This window comes from Staurois parvus, unplaced genomic scaffold, assembly GCF_062004578.1.
Source record: "Staurois parvus isolate SC_StPar_1 unplaced genomic scaffold, SC_StPar_1.0 ptg000783l, whole genome shotgun sequence".
NCBI lineage: Eukaryota > Metazoa > Chordata > Amphibia > Anura > Ranidae > Staurois > Staurois parvus.
Genome location: NW_028318579.1, coordinates 3,071,012 through 3,097,320, shown reverse-complemented (window position 1 = coordinate 3,097,320; position 26,309 = coordinate 3,071,012). Strand labels below are relative to the sequence as shown.

The following is a 26,309-nucleotide window of genomic DNA, read 5'->3' as shown; positions in this document are numbered from 1 at the left end:
CATGGGGCCCCTGTGTCCTTGCCCAAACTCAAAAAAGCCTATGAAAAAGGTACCAGGGGCATCTCATGGGGCCCCCTACTGACCCCGGCCCCTCGGGCAGTGCCCGAGTTTCCAAATGTTCAGTCCGCCCCTGGCCACAGATCCACTCTCTGACATCAGGACAGGCCCTATTACCTGCATCTTCTGTCTCTCTGAGAGGACAAAAAAAAACCCGTGCAGTGTAAATACCCATGATAAATAGTGAAAAAATAAATAAAAAGTGCTATGTGCATTATATAAGGAGACCTTCTGTATAAAAATTGGTAGTCAAAAGGCCTGCCCAAAAAGAATGTGCAAGAATAGCAAAGGTGACAAGACCTAGTGCTGGCAAAACTCAGGTCCAAAACCCAAAGTGTTTTTTCTGGATCCCCTGGGATGCCACTGCTCAGGGGGCACATCACAAGGAGTTCCTTGCACCTCCCAGTCTCTGACCAGGCAAATGCAGCAGCCATCAATGTCTTTTGGCTAAAGATCAAGTGTAGCACCTAGTCTGATCAATTTTCGGGAACGAAACATTAGTTCCTCTATCCAAGGTGGGGCACTAGATAGTAACTGCTGATATAATAAGGTGGGTGCTTGGGGAGGGATCCTTTCCTCCCGGGTTGACTCTGGCTGAGGGCACCAGCCTTGTGCCTGGTTGTAGGCAGGCTCTCTCCAAGTGGTAATGCCTTTTTGGTAGTTACTAGAACAGCTTTGTCTGTCTAAAAGAACAAGTAGAGCTGGGCAACAAATAGACATTCTTGGTTTTTATAACTTGACCTCGTTCACACTTGCACCGACAGAACATCTGTTGTCCTGCACCAATCCTTCCATCGTAAACTGGAGCATTTGGAACGTTCTGGTTTTATGACATACTTACACATCGGCAGGGAGGAGATTGCCGTTTTTACGGTAAATCTGCGGTGGCAGCTTCCATATCTCTATTCTGAGAGGCTCCCGTTATAGATAACCCAATAATGAAGCATGCACCGCCAACATAACAAAGGGTGGAATATGGAAAAGGCGATGGTAGCCCCTGACTGAAATATGAGTGCCCAGGAGACCATGTGACTGGCAGATGATGGGGATTTTTCATCACGATAATAAAAAGGGGCAGGTAGATTGGATGTACAGCTCTGACAGGTTTCAGGTTTTATTACCACTGACTTATTTATCTGTCTCCCCCGAGGGCCCTCTTTCAGGAGCAGATTCTAATACAGGCGTCATACCAAGAAGCTACTGTCATGCAAAGTGATGGGGCCAACGTGATTGCTCTGTGTGCAGAAAGTGCTGAGCTGGCGCATTTCATTCACAACATCGTTATGCTGCCCAGATACGGAATATTAGAGGCAAGGTCACATTTTCCTAAGTAATATCATTGCTACAAAGGCGGTTCGAGAAAAGCATCTGCTTTAACCAATGTAATGTGGATGAGACTGCGGCCCGAAGAATGAATACAGGGAATCAGCTGGTGCCACCTTCTGGCCATAATGGTGCATGCAGCCAAGCTCTATTGTCACCTGTCTGTTTTAAAATACACTGCTCAAAAAAATGAAAGCAACACTTTGAAAACACATCAGATCTCAATGGGGAAAAATTATCATGCTAGATATCTATACTGATATGGACGGGGTAATGTGATAGGAATATAAGGACGCCCCATCGTTTGATAGAAATGAAAATGATCAACATACAGAGGACTGAATTCAAAGACACCACGAAAATCGAAGTGAAAAAATGATGCAGCAGACTAGTCCATTTTGCTGAAATTTCATTGCAACAACTCAGAATGGTCCTCAGTAGTTTGTATGGCCCCCACGTGCTTGTATGCATGCCTGACAACGTCGGGGGAGGCTCCTAATGAGACGATGGATGGTGTCCTGGGGGATTTACTCCCAGATCTGGACCAGGACATCACTGAGCTCCTGGACAGTCTGAGGTGCAAGCAGCTGGGGCCGAATGGACCTAAACATGATATCCCAGAGGTGTTCTATTGAATTTAGGTCAGGAGTGGGGACCATTCAATGGTATCAATTCCTTCATCCTCCAGGAACTGCCTGCATACTCTCGCCACATGAGGCCGGGCATTGTCGTGCATCAGGAGGAACCCAGGACCCACTGCACCAGCGTAGGGTCTGACAATGAGTTCAAAGATTTCATCCAGATACCTAATGGCAGTCAGGGTGCCATTGTCTAGCCTGTAGAGGTCTGTGTGTCCCTCCATGGATATGTCTCCCCAGACCATCATTGATCCACCACCAAAACAGTCATGTTGAACGATGTTACAGGCAGCATAATGTTCTCCATGACTTCTCCAGACCAGCGGTGGATTGACAACTCATGGGGCCCCAAGGCAATAGGGGATCATGGGGCCCTTGTGTCCCTGCCCACACCCAAAAAAGCCTATGAAAAAGCCAATGAAAGGTACCAGGGGCATCTCATGGGGCCCCTTACTGACCCCGGGCCCTCGGGCAGTGCCCGAGTGCTCGAATGGTCAGTCCGCCCCTGCTCCAGACCCTTTCATGTCTGTCACATGTGCTCAGGATGAACCTGCTCTGATCTGTGAAAAGCACATGGTGCTAGTGGTGGACCTGCCAATTCTGGTGTTCAATGGAAAATGCCATTCAAGCTCTATGGTGCCGGGCAGTGAGCACAGGGCCCAGCAGAGGATGTCGGGCCCTCAGGTCACCCTCATGAAGTCTCTTTCTGATTGTTTGGTCAGAGACATTTTCATCCTGTCCCTCCTTGCACAAAGGAGCAGATACCAGTCCTGCTGATGGGTTAAGGACCTTCTCTGTCCCTGTCCAGCTCTCCTAGAGTAACTGCCTGTCTCCTGGAATCTCCTCCATGTTCTTGAGACTCTGCTGGGAGACACAGCAAACCTTCTGGCAATCGCATGTATTGATGTGCTATCCTGGAGGAGTTGGACTGCCTGTGCAACCTCTGTAGGGTCCAGGTATGGCCTCATGCTACCAGTAGTGACACTGACCCTAGCCAAATGCAAAACTAGTGAAAAATAGTCAGAAAAGATGAGGAGGGAAAAAAATGTCAGTGGCCTCCATCTGTAAAACATTCCTGTTTTGGTTGTCGTCTCATTGTTGCCCATCTAGTGCACCTTTTGTTAATTTCAGTAACACCAAAGAAACTGAAACTGATTAACAATCCCCTCTGCTACATAACTGACCAGATCAATATCCCAGGAGTTTAATTGACTTGATGCTATACTCTGATTAAAAAGTATTCCTTTAATTTGTTTGAGCAATGTATATGTCCAGGCATTACCCAAATTTACCCCCAAATCACCCTCCTCCTCTCTAGATCATGTCCCAGCAGTATTTCTTCTATTAAAGGTTCCAGTAAGCGAATAAAGCTTTTATTACTTCCTATGACATCATCACCAAGTTTATAAAATAGCTAGGAGGTCAGTTATAATTGATATAGGTGTGTCCCCAATACTACATCTCCCAAGAACTCTTTCTCTATACACAGTATGTGGGTTGGCTCTTGGTTGAGTCAAAACAGCAGCATTGTTTTGCCATGGAAAGGTTGCAGTGAAATGTTTGTACATGAATTCTTGGACCTATCTGCCTATCGCAACCACTGCAAAATAGTCTCAGATCCCTGATCTGGATAGGGCAGTGGATGTGAGAGGAGTAGTGAGACTGCAAGGTAGAAAAGAACATAGAGAAGAACAAGTGTATCTTGATACCATCTCGTAAATGATAAATAGCCCCATGTACAGGGATATACTGTGTGTGTGTATGTATGTATATATATATATAAATATATATATATATATATATATATATATATATATATATATATATATATTTATATATATTGTGGCAGTGCGGTATCCTGCCACGGTGGAAATCACGATGGAGACCCAGGATTCTCAACCATACAGGTTGAGGGGCTCCAGGCAGATCTCATAATGCAGAGGAAACTGGTTATCAGTTTCCTCTTTGGTTTGTAAAGCCTGTTTTGGGACCTGTAGCCTGGAGATTTCTAAGAGATTTGGGAGGGATGAAATCTCCAATCCTGGGCCCATATTTTGAGAGCAGCCAGCACGATGATTGCACAGGTGTGTGCAGGGCTTTTTGTGGAGGCCAGGCCATGATTCTGGGCTCCACCCCGGCAGACAGGAGTCAGGAGGGCTCCACCCTGGCAGACAGGAGGTCTCTGCCTTGGAGTCAGGTGGGCTTCACCTAGTAGAGGTGGAAGCCAGACAAGCTGTGTGCTATTGGCTAGATGTGTGCGGGAAAGCCATTTTTGGATAGAGTCTGCAGGAGACAGACGGAAATCGGTGTAGCAGTCAGAAGGCTGAATATCATTTGCATTGGTATGATGGTGGATACCCCTGCGTGGGAAGCATTTGTGTTTCTGGAACTTTTTCCTTTAAATAAAATTGGGCAAAAAGGCCCTTAAGAAGAAGCGAGTTGCTGTGTGCTTTGAAGAAGCTCTACCATTTTTGAAGCGAGTTCCCACTATATATATATATATATATATATATATATATATATACACAGTTGCAAGAAAAAGTATGTGAACCCCTTGGGATTACGTGGAGTTTTGCATGAATTGGGCATAAAATGTGCTCTGAACGTCATCTAAGTCACAACAATAGAAGAACACAGGCTGCTGAACATAATACTACACAAACATTAGATGTTGCCATGGTTTAATTGCACATAACATGTAAACATTCACAGTGCAGGGAGGAAAAAGTATGTGAAGCCCTAGCTTAATGACTTCTCCCAGAGCTAATTGGAGCCAGGAGTCAGCCAACCTTGACTCCAATCAATGTGATGATATTGGATGTGTTGCTGACAGCTGTCCTGCCCTTAAAAAACACACACCTGTTTTGGGTTTACTGGTTTCAAGAAGCACTGTCTGATGTGAACCATGCCTCGCAGAAAAGAGCTCTCAGAAGACCTACAATCAAGAATTGTTGACTTGCATGAAGCTGGAAAGGGTTACAAAAGTATCTCCAAAAGCCTTGATGTTCATGTGTCCACGGTAAGACAGACTGTCTACAAATGGAGAAAGTTTAGCACTGTTGCTACTCTCCCTAGGCGTGGTCGTCCTGTAAAAATGACTGCAAGAGCACAGCGCAGAATGCTGCATGAGGTAAAGTAGAATCCCAGAGTGTCAGCTAAAGACCTACAGAAATCTCTGGCACATGCTAACATTTTTGTTGACACATCTACAATAAGGAAAACATTAAACAAGAATGGAGTACATGGGAGGACACCACGGAGGAAGCCATTGCTGTCCAAAAAGAAGATTGCAGCACGTTTGAAGTTTGCAAAAGAGCACCTGGATGTTCCACAGCACTACTGGCAAAATATACTGTGGACAGATGAAACCAAGATTGAGTTGTTTGGGAAGAACACACAACACTATGTGTGGAGAAAAAAGGCACAGCACACCAACATCAAAACCTCATCCCCACTGTGAAACATGGCGGAGGGAGCATCATGGTTTGGGGCTGCTTTGCTGCCTCAGGGCCTGGACGGATTGTTGTCATTGATGGGAAAATGAATTCCAGAGTTTATCAAGACATTTTGCAGGAAAACGTACGACCATCTGTCCGCCAACTGAAGCTCCGCAGAGGATGAGTGATGCAACAGGACAATGACCCAAAGCATACAAGTAATTCAACAAAACAATGGCTGCAACAGCACAGAATACGCCTTCTGGAGTGGCCCAGTCAGAGTCCTGACCTCAACCCGATTGAAATGCTGTGGCATGACCTTAAGAGAGCGATTCACACCAGACATCCCAAGAATATTGCTACACTGAAACAGTTTTATGAAGAGGAGTGGTCCAAAATTACTCCAGATCGTTGTGCAGGTCTGATCTGCAACTACAGGAAACGTTTGGTTGAGGTTATTGCTGCCAAAGGAGGGTCAACCAGTTATTAAGTCCAAAGGTTCACATACTTTTTCCTCCCTGCACTGTGAATGTTTATTTGTTATGTGCAATTAAACCATGGCAACATCTAATATTTGTGTAGTATTATGTTCAGCAGACTGTGTTCTTCTATTGTTGTGACTTAGATGACGTTCAGAGCACATTTTATGCCCAATTCATGCAAAACTCCACGTAATCCCAAGGGGTTCACATACTTTTTCTTGCAACTGTATATGTCAGTAACGTTGTTGATGAATATGGTGTGAAGGAACAAGCCTGAACATGTTTCTTGGTTGTCTGTCTATTCATGTCAACATAAAATTTGCAGAAACACCTCTGTATCATCTCCTGATGATGAAATGGACTTTGAACCAAGAAACGCATAGAGTGCCATGACCTCTTCCTTAGTCCCTCTGTTGCAATTGAGGACTTCATCTCCTGATGAAATGGATTTCAATCCAAGAAACAAACAGAGAGCCCTGGCCGCTCATTTACTTCCTCTGTGGAAGTTGAGGACTTTCTCACCTTGATAAAATGGACTTTGATCCAAGAAATGCACAGAGCACCGTTGCCTCTCCCTTACTCCTTCTGTGGGAGTTGAGGACTTTACCTTCTAATGAAATGGACCTTGCCCCAAGTTCTCTCCCTTACTCCCTACTTGACAATTGAGGACTTTTTCTCTTTACAAAATGTACTTTGACTCAAAAAACTCCTAGTAAGCCCCCTCTTTCCCTTACTCCCTCTGTGGCAGTTGAGGACTTCATCTCCTGATGAAATGGACTTTGAGCCAAGAAACGCATAGAGAGCTGTCTCCTCTCCCTTACTCCCATTGTGGCAAACTGAGGACTTCATCTTCTAATGAAATGGACCTTGATTGAAGAAATGCATAGACAGCCCTGGTCTCTCCTTTACTCCCTCTGTGGCAAATTGAGGACTTCATCTCCTGATGAAATGGATTTTGACCCACACAACTGCTAGAGAGCCCTGGCTTCTTCCTTAGTCCCTCTGTGACAGTTGAGGACTTCATCTCTTGATAAAATGGACTTTTACCAAGAAACCCATAGAGAGCCATGGTCTCCCCCTTACTCCCTCTGTGGAAATTGAGGACTTCATCTCCTGATTAAATGAACTTTGATCTAAGAAATGCATAGAGAGCCCTGGTCTCTCCCTTACCCTTTCTGTGGCAATTGAGGAATTCCTCTCCTGATGAAATGGACTTTGACCCAAGAAACACAGAGTTTTGTGGCCTCTCCTTTACTCCCTCTGTGGCAAATTGAGGACTTCATCTCCTGATGAAATGGACTTTGACCCAAAAAACACATAGAGAGTTGTGGGTGTCTGTCTTTTCTATGCAATGCTGGCAGAATATGGCTGAAATCCAAAGAATGAAAGAGATGGGCCAGGGACAGTTAGGCTGGGGAGGAAAAGGCTAGAGAATGGTGAACGTTCTCAATCCCTGAAATGAGACAAGCTGTATCTGATATGCTGCACCTTCTAGTTCATATTGTGAGAAGCTCACAGTTGTCAGCTGAATCAGAGTATTGGTGTTGATCAGGGTGGTCTGCATGCAAATGCAGCCTGCCGAAGAATGTCCACTCCTTCAGAATAAAATCCACCCACCAAGGCATTTTTAGATTTGCATAAGTCCGCCCACTGTTTGCATTAGAGCTGAGGCTCAGGGAGCCGTGTTCAGTCCCCAGCTGGCCCCTCCCACCGGTCATGATCTGCCTGCATTGCATAGAGAATTACAAAAATCCAGTGATTATATTGCTGGGTTTAAAAAAAGGCATGTAATAAAAAAAGATGTATCTAAAAATGTCATTAGCATGTAGATAAGGTGGGAAGGAGGAACCATGAAAGAAAAATATAATTACATTAAACATCAGCTTTCCGTCTCTCAATAGCAGAAAGGTCTTATTATCAGTGTGGCCCTGAGTATATACTTACCCCCCTCCACTACCCCATGCCTTGACAGCCAATGACCGTGAGGAGAAGCAGTGCTGTGTGAGCTCCAAGGCCATCCTAGTTGGAGCCTACACTGGACTGAGGGTTCTTTTTCCACCCCCATGTGACAGTGCTGGGAGCCTAGCATAAAAATTGCCAAGCATCAGTGCTGTCATGTTGGGGGAAGGAGAGTAGAGTCACATTTTCCATAACAGAAAGAACAAAATGCAAAGAACTTAAAAATGAAAAGCACACCTGTGGTCCTGCAGGTCCGATAGGTCCTATGTCTCCCGGTGGTCCTCTGGGTCCCTGAAAAGAAAAGAGACAAAAGCTACTTTAGGATATGTATTGATTGGCTTGCTTGCCTTAAAGATTGTGCCATGGGAATGCAAGCAGGTCAAATGGGAATCAGAAGCCAGTCAAAGCTCCTGTCAATGAATTCTGAATGACCTCAGAAGAATCTCAAACTGATGTCAAACTGATTCAATTAACACATCTCTACACCCAAGCAGAGCCCCTTGCTGCTAGGGGCACTGGGGACACTTGACCCTCCTGTGCACTACAGTGACCTCCGTGTCTCTAGTGCCCCTAGTGTTCCTGTGCACTCCACTGTCCCCAGTGCCCCTAATGTTCCTATGCACTCCAGTGTCCCCAGTGCCCCTAGTGTTCCTGTGCACTCTCCTGTCCCTAGTGTCTCCAGTGCTCCTAGAATTTCTGTGCACTTCAGTGTCCCCAGTGCCCCTAGTGTTCCTGTGCAGTCCGGTGACCCCAAAGTCTCCCAGTGCCCCTAGTGATCATGTGCACTCCAGTGGCCCCAGTGTCTTCAGTGCTCCTAGTACCCCTGTCCACTCTAGTGTCCCCAATGTCTCCTAGTGCTCCTAGCATTCCTGTGCACGTCAGTGTCCCCAGTGTCTCCCAGCACCACTAGTGTTCCTCAGCACGCCACTGTCCTTAATGACTCCAGTGCTCCTAGTGTTCCTGTGCACTTCAGTGTCCCCAGTGTCTCCAGTGTACTCCAGTGTCCCCATTGTCTCCAGTGCCACTAATGCCCTCATGCACTCCAGTGTCCCTAGTGTCTCTAGTGCTCTTGTGCATTCAAGTGTCCCCAGTGTCTCCAGTGCCCCTATTGCCCCCAGTGTTTCCAGTTCCTCTAGTGCTCCTGTGCACTCCAGTGTCCCCAGTGTCTCCAGTGCCCCTAGTGTTCCTGTGCACTCCAGTGTCCCCAGTGTCTCCAGTTCCCCTAGTGTTCCTGTACACTGCAGTGTCCCCAGTGCCCCTAGTGTTCCAGTGCACTTTAGTGCCCCTAGTGTCTACAGTGCCCCTAGTTCTCCTGTGCATTCAAATGTCCCCAGTGTCTCCAGTGCCCCTAGTGCTCCTGTGAATTCCAGTGTCCCTAGTGTCTCCAGTGCTACTAGTAATTCTGTGCACTCTAGTGTCCCCACTGTCTCCCAGTGCCCCTAGTGCTGCTGTGCACTCCAGTGTCTCCAGTGCCACTAGCGGTCACGTGGATTCCATTGTCCCCAGTGTTTCCCAGTGCACTCCAGTGTCTCCAGTGCCACTAATGCTCCTATGCACTCCAGTGTTCCCAGTTTCTCCAGTGCCCCTAGTGTTCTTGTGCATTCAAGTTTCTCCAGTGTCTCCAGTGTCCTAGTGCTCCTGTTCACTCCAGTGACCCACGTGTCTCTAGTGCCCCTAGTGTTCCTGTGCACTCCACTGTCCCTAATGCCTTCAGTGTCCCTAGTGTTCCTGTGTACTTCAGTGTCCCCAGTGTTTCCAGTGCCCCTAGTGTTCCTGTGCACTTCAGTGCCCCCAGTGTCTCCAGTGCCCCTAATGTTCCTATGCACTCCAATGTCTCCAGTGCCCCTAGTGTTCCTGTGTAGTCCAGTGACCCCAAAGTCTCCCAGTGCACCTTGTGCTCCTATGCACGCCAGTGTCCCCAGTGCCCCTAGTGTTCTTGTGCACTTCAGTGTCCCCAGTGTCTCCCAGCACCACTAGTGCTACTGTGCACTCCACTGTCCCTAATGTCTTCAGTGCCCCTAGTGTTCCTGTGCACTTCAGTGTTCCCTGTGTCTCCAGTGCCCCTAGTTTTCCTGTGCACTTCAGTGCCCCCAGTGTCTCCAGTGCCCCCAATGTTCCTATGCACTCCAGTGTCTCTAGTGACCCTAGTGTTCCTGTGTAGTCCAGTGACCCCAAAGTCTCCCAGTGCCCCTTGTGCTCCTGTGCATGCCAGTGTCCCCAGTGTCTCCAGTGCCCATAGTGTTCTTGTGCACTTCAGTGTCCCCAGTGTCTCCAGCACCACTAGTGCTCCTGTGCACTCCACTGCCCTTAATGACTCCAGTGCCCCTACTGTTCATGTACACGCCAGTGTTCCCAGTGTTTCCAGTGCCCCTAGTGTTCCTGTGCATTTAAGTGCCCCCAGTGTCTCTCAGTGCCCCTAGTGCGCATGTGCACTTCAGTGCCTCCAGTGTTCCTGAACACTCCAGTGCCCCTAGTGTATCCAGTACCCCTAATGTTCCTGTGCACTTAAGTGTCCCCAGTGTCTCCAGTGCCTCTAGTACTCTTGTGCACTGGAGTGTCCCCAGTGTCTCCAGTGCTCCTAATACTCCAGTGCACTCTAGTGCCACTAATGTCTCCCAGTGGTCCTAGTGCTCATGTGGATTCCAGTGTCTCCAGTGTCTCCAGTGCATCTAGTGCTCTTGTGCATTCAAGTGTCCTAGTGTCTCCAGTGTTCCTAGTGCTCCTGTGCACTCCAGTGTCCTAGTGCCCCTAGTGCTCCTGTGCACTCCAGTGTCCCTAGTGTCTCCAGCGCTCCTAGTACTCCTGTGCACTCTAGTGTCCCCAATGGCCCCCAGTGTTCCTGTGCACTTCAGTGTCCCCAGTGTCTCCAGTGCCACTAGCGCTCATGTGGATTCCAGTGTCCTCAGTGTCTCCCAGTGCCCCTAGTGCTGCTGTGCCCTCCAGTGGCCCCAGTCTCTCCAGTGCCTCTAGTGCACTCCTGTGTCAGCCAATGACTTTAGAGATTCCTGCTTCACCCGTGACCCCAGAGCACTCTGAGATTTTTAGTGACCCCTGAGCATTTTAGTGACCCCAGAGCATCCAGTGTCACCCAGTAACCCCAAAGAATGCTATGTGACCCGGTGACCCCAGAGCATCCAATGTCACCCAGTCACTCCAGTGTGCCCTGAGCCCTCCATGAATTCTGCATCTCCATGCAGCCTCGGGTACCCTCCTGTGTCTCCTAGACTGCCTCTCTTCCTGTGACTATAGACCCCTGTCTGTGACACTTTAAAGTGTTCTGATGAATGTAAGGCTCCTTCTCACCATCATGTCACAATAGTGTCCTGTTTAATGAGCGTGTTACTGCAACATCCAGGGTGCAACGCATTGAGATGCCGTTCATTTTGAATGGCCTCCTAATGCATCTCCAAAACACAGTTGCATTACAGCTCAAGAAAAATGGAGCCAGAGTGAATATTCCATTATAAATACAAGGAACACACTGCAATGGGGCTTTATGGAAATAGGTCTGAACAAACCCTACAAAAAAACCCTCAAAATACTTCTTGAACTCATCTGAAGGGCCCCTGTGGTACACTTACCACTGGTTGGCTGCTTGTGCTCAAGAGTGTAAGTATAGTGGGGCAAGAGCTGGAAAATACTGCTGGCCTCAGATGTAAAAGGGCCATGTATGGCCCACCTTGATCAACGTTCAATATTTATGAGGGCAGGCATTTCCATAGCCTACGTCTCCACCATTCCACCAGCTACAAGAGGGAGATAGTTGGAGCAATGCCCTAAAAAGCTCCTCTCCATCACACATCAAGCTACAAGATCACAGCAATTAGAATTCAAAGAGTTACTTACTGTATCGCCAGCATTCCCTTCATCTCCTTTCTCTCCTTTGTCACCCGGAAGACCCTGAAAAATAAATGTGAAATGAAGGTCAACTGTGTCCGAAAATCTAGAGGGTAGTAAGTTGTCGAATTAAGGGCTCATAGTACATGGCCTCCTCCTCTTTGATTTCTGCTGTGTAAAATATTGTGAGAAGACAATGTATGGCACCTTTAGTGCCTCCCTACCCCACAAAAAATGAGACTGTCAAGCTCCAGTATGTCACGCATTAACTTTGGTGACTGCCATTTTTGAGTCCTTCTGCGCCCAGAAAAAGAGGGAGATCGCAGCTTATCAGGCCTTGGATGTGGTAAGTGTACCCACCTTGTGTCACAGGTAAGGAGCAAAGCTTCAAAATAGGGAAAAATGTTTGATTGACACTATTGCTAACCTGGATACACACTCCCCCCCAACAAAACGCATCAAAAACGTGGCAAAAAAAAGCAGCAAAAACACAATACATGCTTTTCTTCAGCATTTCCATTGAAGTCTATAGAACCAAAAATGCACCGTTTTGCGTATAAAAAGGTCCCCGACCCTTTCCAAAAAACGCACCGGGTGAAAACGCGGAGATGTGAACCTGTCCTATAGGAACTCATGTTAGATGGACTGTACTGTGTTTCTGCAAAACACTGTGGAAAACACTCCGCTGTGAACAGAGGGTTACTTGGGAGACATGCTGCTTTGTATCTCTCTGCTGTGCTATCATGACTTTTTATTTTTATTTTTTATATTCCTGGTAATATTATGTTATTCGTTATTTTCTATTACATACCAGGGGCGGACTGACCATTCGAGCACTGGGCACTGCCCAAGGGCCCACAGTCAGTAGGGGGCCCCATGAAATGCCCCTGGTACCTTTTACATGCTTTTTGGGTGTGCTTTGAGTGTGGGCAAGGACACAGGGGCCCCATGATCCCCTATTGCCGGGGGGCCCCATGAGTTGTCAGTCCGCCCCTGTTACATACACATTTTCTTTTTTCTTTTTCTTATTTTCATATTTTTTTCTTTTTCCTTTATATTTTTTTATTATTCCTTAATTTTGTTTTTCTCTTTTTGGTCTCACTGTCTTTTTTTTTCCTTTTTTCCACATTACAATTTTTTCCACACATTAGTCTCATCAACACAGATGGTTCACCTGTTTTCATGACCAATGTTGCTAATATAAATCTCTGTCCTACTCGTATCACCCACCTCTGTGACCAAGCACCAGTGGGAGGGGCAAAATGTGTCAGGGGGTGTGGCCGGAGCGGCACTGGCTGAGGCCGCACAATCTAACATGTTCTAAGAGAACAGGGTCCAGTTTAGAGCGGCGTCTCACATTTCACATGCAGCACTTCTGGAATAAGTGAATAGACGCCTGCCCCTACTTTCTAGATACCATTTGACAAGGCTTTTTTTCTCAGAGAATAGGTACTGGAACCCCACCCATCGCTTCATGTCTCCCCCCCCCCCAAGCAGCTCCGACCACCGTCCCTTGGTTCCACCCCCTACCACCTCCGAGCACCGTCCCTTGGTTCCGCCCCCTACCCACCTCCAATCACCGTCCTTTGGTTCCACCCCCTACCAGCCTCCGAGCACTGTCCTTTGGTTCCACCCCCTACCCACCTCCGATCACCGTCCCTTGGTTCCACCCCCTACCCACCTCCGAGCACCGTCCCTTGGTTCCACCCCCTACCCACCTCCGAGCACCGTCCCTTGGTTCCACCCCCTACCCACCTCCGAGCACCGTCCCTTGGTTCCACTCCCTACCCACCTCCGAGCACTGTCCATTGGTTCCACCCCCTACCCACCTTCGAGCATCGTCCCTTGGTTCCCCACCCAACCAACCTTGAGCACCGTCCCTTGGTTCCACCCCCTACCCACCTCCGATCACCGTCCCTTGGTTCCACCCCCTACCCACCTCCGATCACCGTCCCTTGGTTCCACCCCCTACCCACCTCTGAGCACCGTCCCTTGGTTCCACCCCCTACCCACCTCCGAGCACTGTCCCTTGGTTCCACCCCCTACCCATCATGAGCACTGCCCCTTGGTTCCACCCCCTACCCATCTCCGAGCACCGTCCCTTGGTTCCCCACCCAACCAACCCTGAGCACTGTCCCTTGGTTCCACCCCCTACCCACCTCTGATCACAGTCCCTTGGTTCCACCCCCACCCACCTCCAAGCATCGTCTCTTGGTTGCACCCCCTACCCACCTCTGAGCACTGTCCATTGGTTCCACCCCCTACCCACCTCCGATCACAGTCTTTTGGTTCCACCCCCTACCCACCTTCGAGCATTGTCCCTTGGTTCCATCACCTACCCATCACAAGCACTGCCCCTTGGTTCCACCCCCTACCCATCTCCGAGCACCGTCCCTTGGTTCCCCACCCAACCAACCCTGAGCACCGTCCCTTGGTTCCACCCCCTACCCACCTCCGATCACAGTCCCTTGGTTCCACCCCCACCCACCTCCGAGCACCATCCCTTGGTTCCACCCCCTACCTACCTCTGAGCACTGTCCATTGGTTCCACCCCCTACCTACCTTCGAGCATCGTCCCTTGGTTCCATCCCCTACCCATCACGAGCACCGCCCCTTGGTTCCACCCCCTACCCACCTCCAATCACAGTCCCTTGGTTCCACCCCCTACCCACCTTCGAGCATCGTCCCTTGGTTCCATCCCCTACCCAACTACCATTACAGAATACAGGGGCAAGTATAATTTTGTGGTGCTAAATTATTTGTATGGTGTTTGTTAATGATACAAAAGCAGCAAATTAGACCCCCCTACAGCCAGCAACAATAGATCTTCCCAGCAACAATGGACCACCACAACAAAATACAACCCCGGCAACAATAGACCCCCAGCAGCAACAACAGATCTCTCAGAAGCCAGAATAAATAGGCTCTTCAGCAGCCAGCAACAATAGACCCCTCCCTTAGAAGTAGATCCCTTCCAGCAACAATTGACCCCCAGGAACAATAGGTACCCCACCAGCAACAGTAGATCACCATGCAAAAAAGTATTCTCTCCAGTGACAATAAATCCCCTAGCAGCAAGCATCAATTTGCCCAGCAACAATGGACCACCACAACAAAATACCACCCCAGCAACAACAACAGATATCCCAGAAGCCAGCATCAACAGACTCTCCAATAGCCAGCAACAACAGACCCCTCCCTCATAAGTAGATCCCTTCATGCAACAATTAACCCCCCAGCAGCAATAGATACCCCCCAGCAACAATACATCACCATGCAAAAATGTATTCTCTCTAGTGACAAAAGATCCACCAGTAGCCATCATCAATTTTCCAAGCAACAATGGACCACCGCAACAAAATACCACCCCAGCAACAATAGACCCCCGCAGCAGCAACAGATCTCTCAGAAGCTAGCATCAATAGACTTTTCAATAGCCAGCAACAACAGACCCCTCCCTCGAAAGCAGATCACTTCCAGCAACGATTGACCCCCCCCCCCTCGCCCCAGCAACAATAGATACTCTACCAGCAACAATAGATTACCATGCAAAAATGGATTCTCTCCAGTGACAAATCAGCACCCAGCAGCGAGCATCAATTTTCCCAAGCAACAGTGGACCACTGCAACAAAATACCACCCCAGTAACAATATACCCCCCAGCAGCAACAACAGATCTCTCAGAAGCCAGCAACAATAGATCATTCCCTCCGCAGTAGATCCCTTCCAGCAACAACTGACCCTCCAGCAACAATAGATGCTCCGCCAGCAACAATAGATCACCATTCAAAAATGGATTTTCTCCAGGGACAATAGATCCCCCAGCAGCCAACATCCCACTAAAAAAATCCCTGATGTTAAGGAAAGATTATAACCTCTGCTTGGAACCTTTCATGACCACAGGGGGACAAGGGCACATTCATTTTTTTTTTTACATTTTTAAACACTGTACCTTTATTTATTTGTGTATTTATTTTTATCAGTTTGCTAGGAACAGCATCCCTTGTGATAGCAGAGGCCTTTTGAGTCCTCTTTATTGAGAGATCTAGGGTCTACTAGACCCCATATCTCTGCTCTGGTCTCCAAAGCAGCAGATCAAACCAAGATGTTTAATCTGCTGATCCACAAGCTGGTAATGGCTTGTCAAAAAAAAATTAAACCGGAAGTGATGCAATCCTTGTTACTTCCAATTTCTAAGCTCACAGAGGGAGAAGAACAATATCAGTCCCTCTCTCTCGATGTACGGGATTCCATTGGTTGGCCATTTGTAGTGTTCACTAGACATGTGCAGTCTGTTTTGTTCCGAATTGAAATTCAGACAAATTTTCCGTTATTTGGAGATTGGGATGTCTCCGAATTAGAATAGTAACAAATTTAAACAAATCTGAAAAAGCAAAACGAAATTCGAATCAATTCAAATTAGAAAACACATTTGAAAACCAATTTGAATTCGAAAACAAGAATAGAATAAAAAAGAACAGAAAATAAAGAAATAGAAAAGAATAGAATAAAAAATAAAAGAATTGAATAGCAAAGAATATAGGAATAAACTATAGAAAATAGAAGAATAGAACAGAATACAGTGGGAAAATATTGAGTAAAACAGGATAAAATAGAATAGAAAATACAGCAATAGAAAATAATAGAATCCATTAGAATAGAATAGAAAATCAAGGAATAGAATAGAAAAGATTAGAATAGAAAATCAAAGCATATAATCAATTTGAATGGAATAGAAACGATTAAAATAGAAAATAAAAGAATAGAATTTTATTTTATTTATTTATTTATCGAGTTTATATAGCGCCAAAGGGTTTGCTCAGCGCTGTACAATAGAGGGGGGACAATACATGAAACAGTACAGTAACATCAAACAGCACACAAGGGGTAAGAGGGCCCTACTCTTTCGAGCTTACAATCTAGGAGGGAGGGGGTAGAGGCACAGGAGGAAACGGCTGTGGGGGATGGAGTGGTAGGAGGAGGGAAGGGCAGCGGCTGTTAGGTGAGGGTGGGGTAGGCTTCCCTGAAGAGGTGGGTTTTCAGGGAGCGCCTGAAGGTGAGGAGGGAAGGTGACAGTCTGATGGATTGGGGTAGTGAGTTCCAGAGGATGGGGGAGGACCTGGAGAAGTCTTGCAGTCGTGCGTGGGAGGAGGAGACCAGGGAGCAAGATAGAAGGAGGTCCTGTGAAGAGCGAAGGGTACGGGTAGGGTGGTACTTGGGAATCAGGTCGGTGAGGTAGTTAGGGGCAGTGTTGTGAATGGCTTTATAGGTCAGAGTGAGCAGTTTGAATTTAATGCGTTGGGCAATGGGGAGCCAGTGGAGGGAGAGGCAGAGGGGGGTGGCAGAGGTGGAGCGGCTGGTGAGGTGGATGAGTCTGGCAGCTGAGTTCAGGATGGTCTGAAGCGGGGAGAGTTTGCACTGGGGTAGGCCGATGAGGAGGGAGTTGCAGTAGTCAAGGCGTGAGATAATCAGGGAGTGAACGAGTAGTTTAGTGGTGTCTGGGGTAAGGAAGGAGCGTATTTTGGCGATGTTGCGGAGGTGGAGCCTGCATGTATTTGTGAGTGATTTGACATGAGGTTGGAAGGAAAGGTTTGAGTCCAGAATGACGCCAAGGACCTTGGCTTGCTGGGCGGGATTGATGGTGGTGTTGTTGGTAGTGATGGAAAGGATGGGGGGGGGGGCACGGGAAGGGGGAAAGACGAGAAGCTCGGTTTTGGAGAGGTTGAGTTTGAGGAAATGGAGCGACATCCAGTCAGAGATGTCGTTTAGGAGGTGAGTGATGCGGGCGGAGAATGTGGGGGTGTGAATAGAAAATAATAGAGTAAAATAGAGCAAAATAAAACAGAAAATGAAGCAATAGAAAAGAAAAGGATCCATTAGAATAGAATAGAAAAGATTAGAATAGAAAATCAAGGAATAGAATAGAAAAGAATAGAATCAATTAGAATAGATTAGAAAAGATTAGAATAGAAAATAAAGTAAAACAGAGCAAAATAAAATAGAAAATAAAGCAATAGAAAATAATAGAATCCATTAGAATAGAAAAGATTAGAATAGAAAATCAAGGAATAGAATAGAAAAGATTAGAATAGAAAATAAAATAGAATAGAAAAGAATAGAATCAATTAGAATAGAATAGAAAAGATTAGAATAAAAAATAGAATAGAAAATAATAGAGTAAAACAGAGCAAAATAAAACAGAAAATAAAAGCAATAGAACAGAATCAATTAAAATGGTATAGAAAATCTAAGAATAAAATAGAAAAGATTACAATAGAGAATAAAAGAATAGTATAGTATAGAAAAACAATAGAATAGAATAAAATAGAATCAATTAAAATAGAATAGAAAAGATTCGAATAGAAAATAAAAAAAAATAGAATAGAAAATAATAGAGTAGAAACAGAGCAAAATAAAACAGAAAATAAAGCAATAGAAAAGATTAGAATCCATTAGAACAGAAGAGATTAGAATAGAAAATCAAGGAATAGAAAATATTAGAATAGAAAATCAAAGAATAGAATAGAAAAGAATAGAATCAATTAGAATAGAATAGAAAAGATTAGCATAGAAAATAAAAAAATAAAATAGAAAATAATAGAGTAAAACAGAACTAAAGCAATATAAAAGAATGGAATCCATTAGAATAGAAAATCAAGGAATAGAATAGAAAATATTAGAATAGAAAATAAAAGAATAGAATAGAAAAGAATAAAATCAATTAGAATAAAAAAAGATTAGAAGAGAAAATAAAAACATAGAATAGAAAATAATAGAGTAAAACAGAGCAAAATAAAACAGAACTAAAGCAATAGAAAATAATAGAATCCAATAGAATAGAAAAGATTAGAATAGAAAATCAAGGAATAGAATAGAAAAGATTAGAATAGAAAATAAAAGAATAGAATAGAAAAGAATAGAATCAATTAGAATAAAAAAAAGATTAGAATAGAAAATAAAAAAATAAAATAGAAAATAATAGAGTAATACAGAGCAAAATAAAACAGAAAATAAAAGCAATAGAACAGAATCAATTAAAATGGAATAGAAAATCAAAGAATAGAATAGAAAAGATTACAATAGAGAATCAAATAATAGAATAGTATAGAAAAACAATAGAATAGAATAAAACAGCATATACTGTAACTGCCTTCCAAAATTAGAATTTTGAATAGAATGAATTTGAACAGAATACATTAGAATAGAATATAAAAGAATAGAATAGATTAGAAGAGACTAAAATACTTTACAAAAAATTGTGAGCTGCGCCGTGGTGACGTGAGTAGTGCTCTACAAAGGCACTGTGAAAATGTTACTAAAACAGAAATCTCCCGTATGGACGCTCAACTCTTCATATAGCCCCGTATACCATCAAAAACACACATGGATTGTGGATTATAGATTGTAATGGTTTTTTTTTTTTTTAGAATTATTAGAATTATTTTCAAACTTGTTAAAATGATTTTGTTACAAAATGTCGAATTCGGACGAATTCGCATTAAAATTCCCGAAAACCGAATGTAACTCACTGAGCGAAAAGAAATTCGTCCAATAACGTATCAGAAGGAAACAAAACAAAACAATTTTTTTTTTTCATTTTGCACATGCCTAGTGTTCACCAGGGAAGCATGTGACAAGGTGACAACACACGAGCAGAGCTGAGTGACAGCTGTCACCCCATAACAGGAAGTGGCTGAACACGGATCTCCGTGGCAGGATCACCAAAGATTATATTTCATGAAAGCGTCAGAACAGAGTTTATCAGCTTCTGTGGGATGCCAGTGATTGGGTTGGGATCCCGCCATGAGGTTGGAGGGACGGGTTGTTAGGAGGAGGTGAAGCAGGAGATCCATCCATTTCAGCTCCGGGCTAATTAAACTGTTTGTTTTTCTCCCTCCGCCTCATTAATCGTTGTCAGGATTCACTTCTTTGCCGTCGGATGCCTCCCGGTGAGGATGACATACTAGTTGCCACAGCAACTGACGTGCAGGTTTTCACCGCCGTGGACAGCGACAGCCCGCAGCATCCTTGGATCGTCTCTTGTTTAGGAATTAAAAAAATAAAACAGAAAAATCGGTATTCTGGAAACTTACCGGAACTCCCGGCTCGCCGACTACCGTTTCTGCCTGAAAGAAAACAGATCTGTTAAAGTTTGTCAATGAGCAGCCTGAAATCAGTACAGTCGGGCTTGGTTCACACCTAGAGATGCGACTGAGCGCGGGCGCGTTTCTGTGCGTTTCCCACGCGTTCCTGGCTCCTCGCATGTACGGCAGTCCATTAATTTCAATGGGTCACCCTACATGCGAGAAAAGTCCATGACCCCTTTCCAAAAACGCGCCACACCAAGCAGCACGGGGCTGTGGCATCACGCGGTTTGGAGGTGTGTGGTGCTGTCGCTAGCAGGTTCTAATGGCCAGTTCACACAACATGCGTTTCAGTTGCTTTTGTTTCTGCATCCAAAACGCACAGAAAGTAGGTGATATTTCTTGTCAATGTCATCGTTCGCATCAGTGTTTGCTGTTCCGGTGCGTTCCGTTTGCAGAAAAAAAAAAAAAAGTAGAACAGGCTGCATTTTTACTGCATGGAACTGTACTGTAACGTGGTGAAACGCATCAAAAATGCACCGGAGCGCACATGTCTATTTAACCACTTGCCTACCAGGCACTTATACCCCCTTATTTACCAGGCCAATTTTCAGCTTTCAGCGCTGCCGCACTTTGATTGACAATTGCGCGGTCATGCAACATTGTACCCATATGAAATTTTGATCATTTTTTTCTCACAAATAGAGCTTTCTTTTGGTGGTATTTAATCGCCACTGGGCGCTTTAATTTTTGCGCTATAAATAAAAAATTGCCAAAAATTTGAAAAAAAAAAAAAAGTTTCTTTGTTTCTATTATAAAATTTTTTAAACAGGTAATTTTTCTCCTTCACTGATGTGCGTTGATGAGGCAGCACTGATGGGCACTGATAGGCGGCACTGATGGGCACTGATAGGCAGCACTAAAGAGCACTGATAGGCAGTACTAATGAGGTGGCACGGATAGGCGGCACTGATAGACAGCACTAATGAGGTGTCACAGATAGGCGGCACTAATATGCAGCACTGATAGGCGGCACTGATAGGTGACACTGATGATGGGTACTGATAGACGGCACTGACTGGCATCACTGCTGGGCACTGACTGGCGGCACTGACTGGCACAACCGCTGGGCACTGACTGGTGGCACTGACTGGCAGCACTGCTGGGCTGCACTGGTGGGTGGCACTGGTCGGTGGGCACAGGTTGGTGGCACTGGTGGGCACAGGTGGGTGGGCACAGGTGGGTGGCACTGCTGGGCACAGGTAGGTGGCACTTCTGGGCACAGGTGTGTGAAATTGCAGAGTGGCACAGGTGGGTGATCTGCTGGGCACAGGTGGGCGGAGCTAGTGGGCGCACTGCAGGGCACAGGTGGGCGGAACTTGCGGATGGCACTGCTGGGCACCGATCATCAGGGCACTGATCATCAGTGCCCTGATGATCGGTGCCGATTCCCGCTCTGACAACTGCCGGTTCTCGGCAGTACTTTCCTCACGATCTGACAGCGTGAGGAAAGTGCAGCCGAGAACCGGCACTTGCATTTCCCTCTGATCAGCGTGTCATTGGACACCGCTGATCAGGTGGTAAAAGGCCGCTGTGATTGGCCTTTTACCACATCACGTGATCAGCTGTGTCCGTAGGACACAGTGATCACGGAGATCGCCGGGTGCGCGCCCCCTGGGGCGCGCAGGAGAGCGCGTTCTGGGGGGACGTCATGTGACATCCACTCAGAACTGGCCGGCCGCAGTGCAGCCGTCATTCGGCTATCTGCGGTCGGCAACAAGTTAAATTAATGAAAAAGAGAGGGGAAAAAATGAACAGGAACACATCGAAAATGCGCCAAACACGTGAATGCGGAAATTCATCCAGAACGCATCTGGACTGCGTTTCTATGGTGTGAACCAGCCCTAAGTGGCAGGGCATTTCTTGATAAAGCGATTTTTGCATGGGTTCCTGACACACATAAGGCCCCTTTCACACAGCTGTCCATTTTTCGGATGTAAACAGACAAAAAATGGATGTAAACCGATGTAAACGGATGAAAAGGGATGTGAACGGACCAAAAACAGATGTAATTGGATAAATGAGGATGTACACGGACCAAAACAGATGTAAACAGATGCAACCAGATAAAAACTGATGTAAACAGACAAAAACAGATGTAAAAGGACCAAAAACAGATGTAAACGGATGTAAATGGACCAAAAATGGATGGAAACAGATCAAAAACTGATGTAAACAGACAAAAACTGATGTAAATGGATGTAAATGGACCAAAAACAGATGTAAATGGATGAAAAACAGAAGTAAATGGACAAAGACAGAAGTAAACGGACCAAAAACAGTAAAAAAAAGTAAATGGATGCAAACAGACCAATAATTGGTGTAAACGGATGAAAATTGGATGTAAATGAATGAAAAACCGATGTAAACAGACAACAATTGCTGTAAACGGACCAAAAAAGTAGAAAAAACTGGATGAAACCGGAACAAAAACTGATGTAAACTGATATAAACAGATGAAAATGGATGTAAACTGACCAAAAACGGATGTAAATGAATGTAAATGGACGAAAAACAAATGTAAACGGATGAAAACAGATGTAAATGGACCAAAAACAGATGTAAATGGATGTAAACTAACAAACAACAGATGCAAGCAGACCAAAAATGGATGTAAGCGGATGTAAACTGGCTAAAACGAATGTAAACGGATGAAAAAGTGATGCAAAAGGAGAAAAAAAAAATGAAAAACTGGATGAAAACAGACAAAAATGTAAGATGTAAATGGATATAAACAGAAGAAAACGTACGTAAAACGGACCAAAAATGTATGTAAATGGATGAAAAACGAATGACAAATGGATGTAAACCGATGAAAAAGATGTAAACGGATGAAAAACTGATGTAAACGGATGAAAACCTGATGTAAATGACCAAAAACTAATGTACATGGATGTAAATGGACCAACAATGGATGTAAACAGATGAGAAACAGATGTAAACAGACAAAAAATGGATGTAAATGGATGAAAAACAGATGTAAACGGATGAAAACGGATGTAAACGGACCAAAAACAGATGTAAATGGATGCAAACAGACCAAAAATGGATGTAAACAGACGAAAAATGGATTTAAACGGACCAAAATCGGATGTAAACATATAGAAATTTATGTAAATTGACCAAAGATAGATGTATGTGGACATAAACTGATGTAAACAGATGTAAACAGACTAAAAGTAATGGAAACGGACCAAAAATGGATGTAAATGGATGAAAACTGATGTAAGTGGATGTAAATGGACTAAAACAGATGAAAACGGTTGAAAAAGTGGTGTAAAAGGACAAAAAAAATTAAAAACTGGATGAAAACAGACAAAAATGGATGTAAATGGATGTAAACAGGCGAAAACGTACGTAAACAGACCAAAAATGTAAATGGATGAAAAACGAATGACAAATGGATGTAAACTGATGAAAAACAGATATAAATGGATAAAAAATGGATGTAAACTGATGAAAAACAGATGTAAACGAATGAAAACTGATGTAAATGGACAAAAATACAGATGAAAATGGATGTAAACGACCAAAAACTGATGTAAATGGATGTAAATGGACTCAAAATGGATGTAAACAGACCAAAAACAGATGTAAATGGATGCAAACAGACCAAAAATGGATGTAAACGGATCAAAATCGGATGTAAACATACAGAAATTGATGTAAACTGACCAAAAATGGTTGTAAACAGACAAAAACTGATGTAAACAGATGTGAACAGACGAAAAGTGATGGAAACGGACCAAAAACAGATGTAAACAGACAAAAACAAATGTAAACTGGATGAAAACAGACAAAATGGATGTAAACAGAGGAACGTGTATGTAAACAGACCAAAAATGTATGTAAATGGATGAAAAATGGATAAAAAAAATGGATGTAAACTGATGAAAAACAGATGTAAATGGACAAAAAACGGATGTAAAAGGACCAAAAAAACAGACAATAATTGATGTCAATGGATGTAAACAGACAATTGATGTAAATGGACGGAAAATTGATTTAAACAGACTAAAATTGGATGTAAACATATGGAAATTGATGTAAGCTGACCAAAAATGGATGTAAATGAACAAAAACGGATGTAAACAGACCAAAAATGGATGTAAGTGGATGTAAATGGACTAAAATGGATGTACATGGAAGAAAAATGGATGAAAAACCAGATGAAAACGGATGTAAATGTATGTTAACAAACAAAAACGGATGTAAACAGATATAAACGGACGAAAAATGATGTGAACGGATGAAAAACGGATGTATACTGATCTGTTTTTTCTTGGAAAAAATGTGACTGAACTGATGAAAAAAAAATGAAACTCCCGTGTGAAAGCGGCCTAAATGTGAAGTTGGCCTCACACACAAAGGAACCTTGTCTACCAGTCAAATGTCAATAAAAACTATCAGTATTGCTCAACGGCAGCCAATCAGATCCAAAGCTGCATCGGAAGACTGAATGCCATTGTTGGCCGCAGGCTCTTACAGACATTTCATATCATGAAATGTAGTTGTCATAGATCACATGACACATCACATGATCTGCAAGTGTAACCAATTACATCGAAAGCTGCTCTGGAGGATAAAAATGCTTGCCATGGGCCGCTACAGACAGTTCTTATTTCAGATCTTGACAAATGTTTGTGTTCTGTTCCACCTATATGTATATATTTTTCTGCTTTGAATTGAACTGCATGGGGTTACTAGTGCTTGGTAGCATGCTGACATCTAGTGGTGGTTTAGGGCCCTACAACTTGTTTACTTCCATGACTTGGTATCTCCCTCTGTCCTTCCCTCCCGTTCAGTGATAGTTCTCTCCTTGAAGGAGGACCATGTAGATGGCATTGTTTAAGCTCCTCTCAGGATGAAGCGGTGTGTAAGTGGAGGAGCAGGATCTGGTGGATGGCATTGTTTAGGCTCCTCTAAGGTTGAAAAGAGTTTGAGAAGGAGGAAGAGCAGGGCCAGAAGGATGGCATTGTTTAACCCCTACCAGGGTGAAATGAGTTGGAGGAGTAGCAAGGTCTGAAGGACAGCGTTGTTTAAGCCCCTCCTGGGTAAAATATGTTGCAGGGGGAGAAGGGTACTGTGAATGGCATTGTTTGAGCCTTTCGCAGACTGAAACACATTGGAGAAGAAGCAGCAGGGTGTGGAGGATGGCATTATTAGAAATGTAAGGGTCAATAGGGATCCATGCATTCCAAATAATGCTGTCACCAGACCCACATTGGAGGAGGTCTTGTGAATGGCGCTGTTTAACCCCTCATTAGTGGAGAAGGAGGAGAAGCAGGGCCTGGTGGATGCTGTTGTTTAAGCTCCTCTCGGGGTGAAACAGGTTGAAGGTGGAGGAAGACCAGGGCCAGTTACACAGCATTGTTTAAGCCCCACCTGGGGTGAAATTCTTTGAAATAGTAGGCTGTGATGGATAACATTTTTTAACCCCCTCCTGGGGTGAAACATGTTGATGGTGGAGCAGGGTCTGGTGGATGGAATTATTTAAGCCCTCCCAGGGTAAAACACAGGAGGGAGGAGGAGCAGGGTCCAATAAATGGCATTGTTCCTTATAAAATAAAGTTTATTGAAAAATAATTTGGTGACTTCTTTCATTTTTGGTTTCTGTACTTGGAATGAAGAGAGGTCTGTTGTAGCCTTGACACCAGGGGTGGTGCTTTAGGTTTGCCTTGAGAAGTACCTCCTAGTACTGACCCTAAGAAACAAAGTGTGCGCAAAATCAGAGGGGCACACATAGGAGGGTTTTCTGTCCAGCAAAGGTAATAGGAGGCAACTTATGGTACCTGCTCTTAAAAATTTAAAATGGCTGACAGGTTCACTTTAAAGTTCCGACTTGGCCAAATGTCAGCATGGGCATACCAAATGGATTTTTGGTGCCGGTCATGCAGGACAGCCAGTTAAAGAAAGCAAGGTTACAGACACTGTAAGACCCTTTAATAATGAAGTTATGCTAGTTTATCTGTTATTTCATTATTTCAGTGTATCTGAACCAAAGATCAAAAATGCAAAGTACTGTATTACAACATACCAGACGTGGTGGTTACATTAGGTTTCTTTTCTTTCAGGCTTTTTTTATTTTTTTATTTTCACCTGGTGATCCTGCCAATAACATACTTCCTGCCCTGGAGTGACAATACTTACCAACCTGTATCTATGGAGGAGTAACGTTGTTACCCTTGGCTGCTCTCTTGATTTTGACTGAAAATGTTTCCCCTTTCTTCATCAACATTACGTAGGGAGAGGAAGAGAACTAGGAAGCCTGACAACATTGTTTGTAATTTCAGTTCAGTAAACAGAAAGTTACAAACACATTGGATTTCTGGCATAATTTAGCAGATATATGTCTGTTTTTGCAAAAAATTTACTTAGTCCGAAAACAAAAAACGAATGCAGCCACCACATCTAAAGAATGGAAAGTTGGAT

At 44.5% G+C, this 26,309-nt stretch overlaps 1 protein-coding gene across 1 annotated transcript in view; it reads right to left on the bottom strand.

Moving 5' to 3' along the window:
* The window catches only part of COL22A1 (collagen type XXII alpha 1 chain), a 665,084-nt gene that overhangs the window by 225,155 nt on the left and 413,620 nt on the right, over positions 1–26,309 (bottom strand). The window contains exons 33-35 of the mRNA XM_089654647.1: positions 19,827–19,859; positions 11,743–11,796; positions 8,134–8,187 (exon numbers count right to left, since the gene is read on the bottom strand). Of these exons, the coding sequence (XP_089510773.1) occupies positions 8,134–8,187; positions 11,743–11,796; positions 19,827–19,859 (141 nt within the window). The remainder of the gene's footprint in view (positions 1–8,133; positions 8,188–11,742; positions 11,797–19,826; positions 19,860–26,309) is intronic.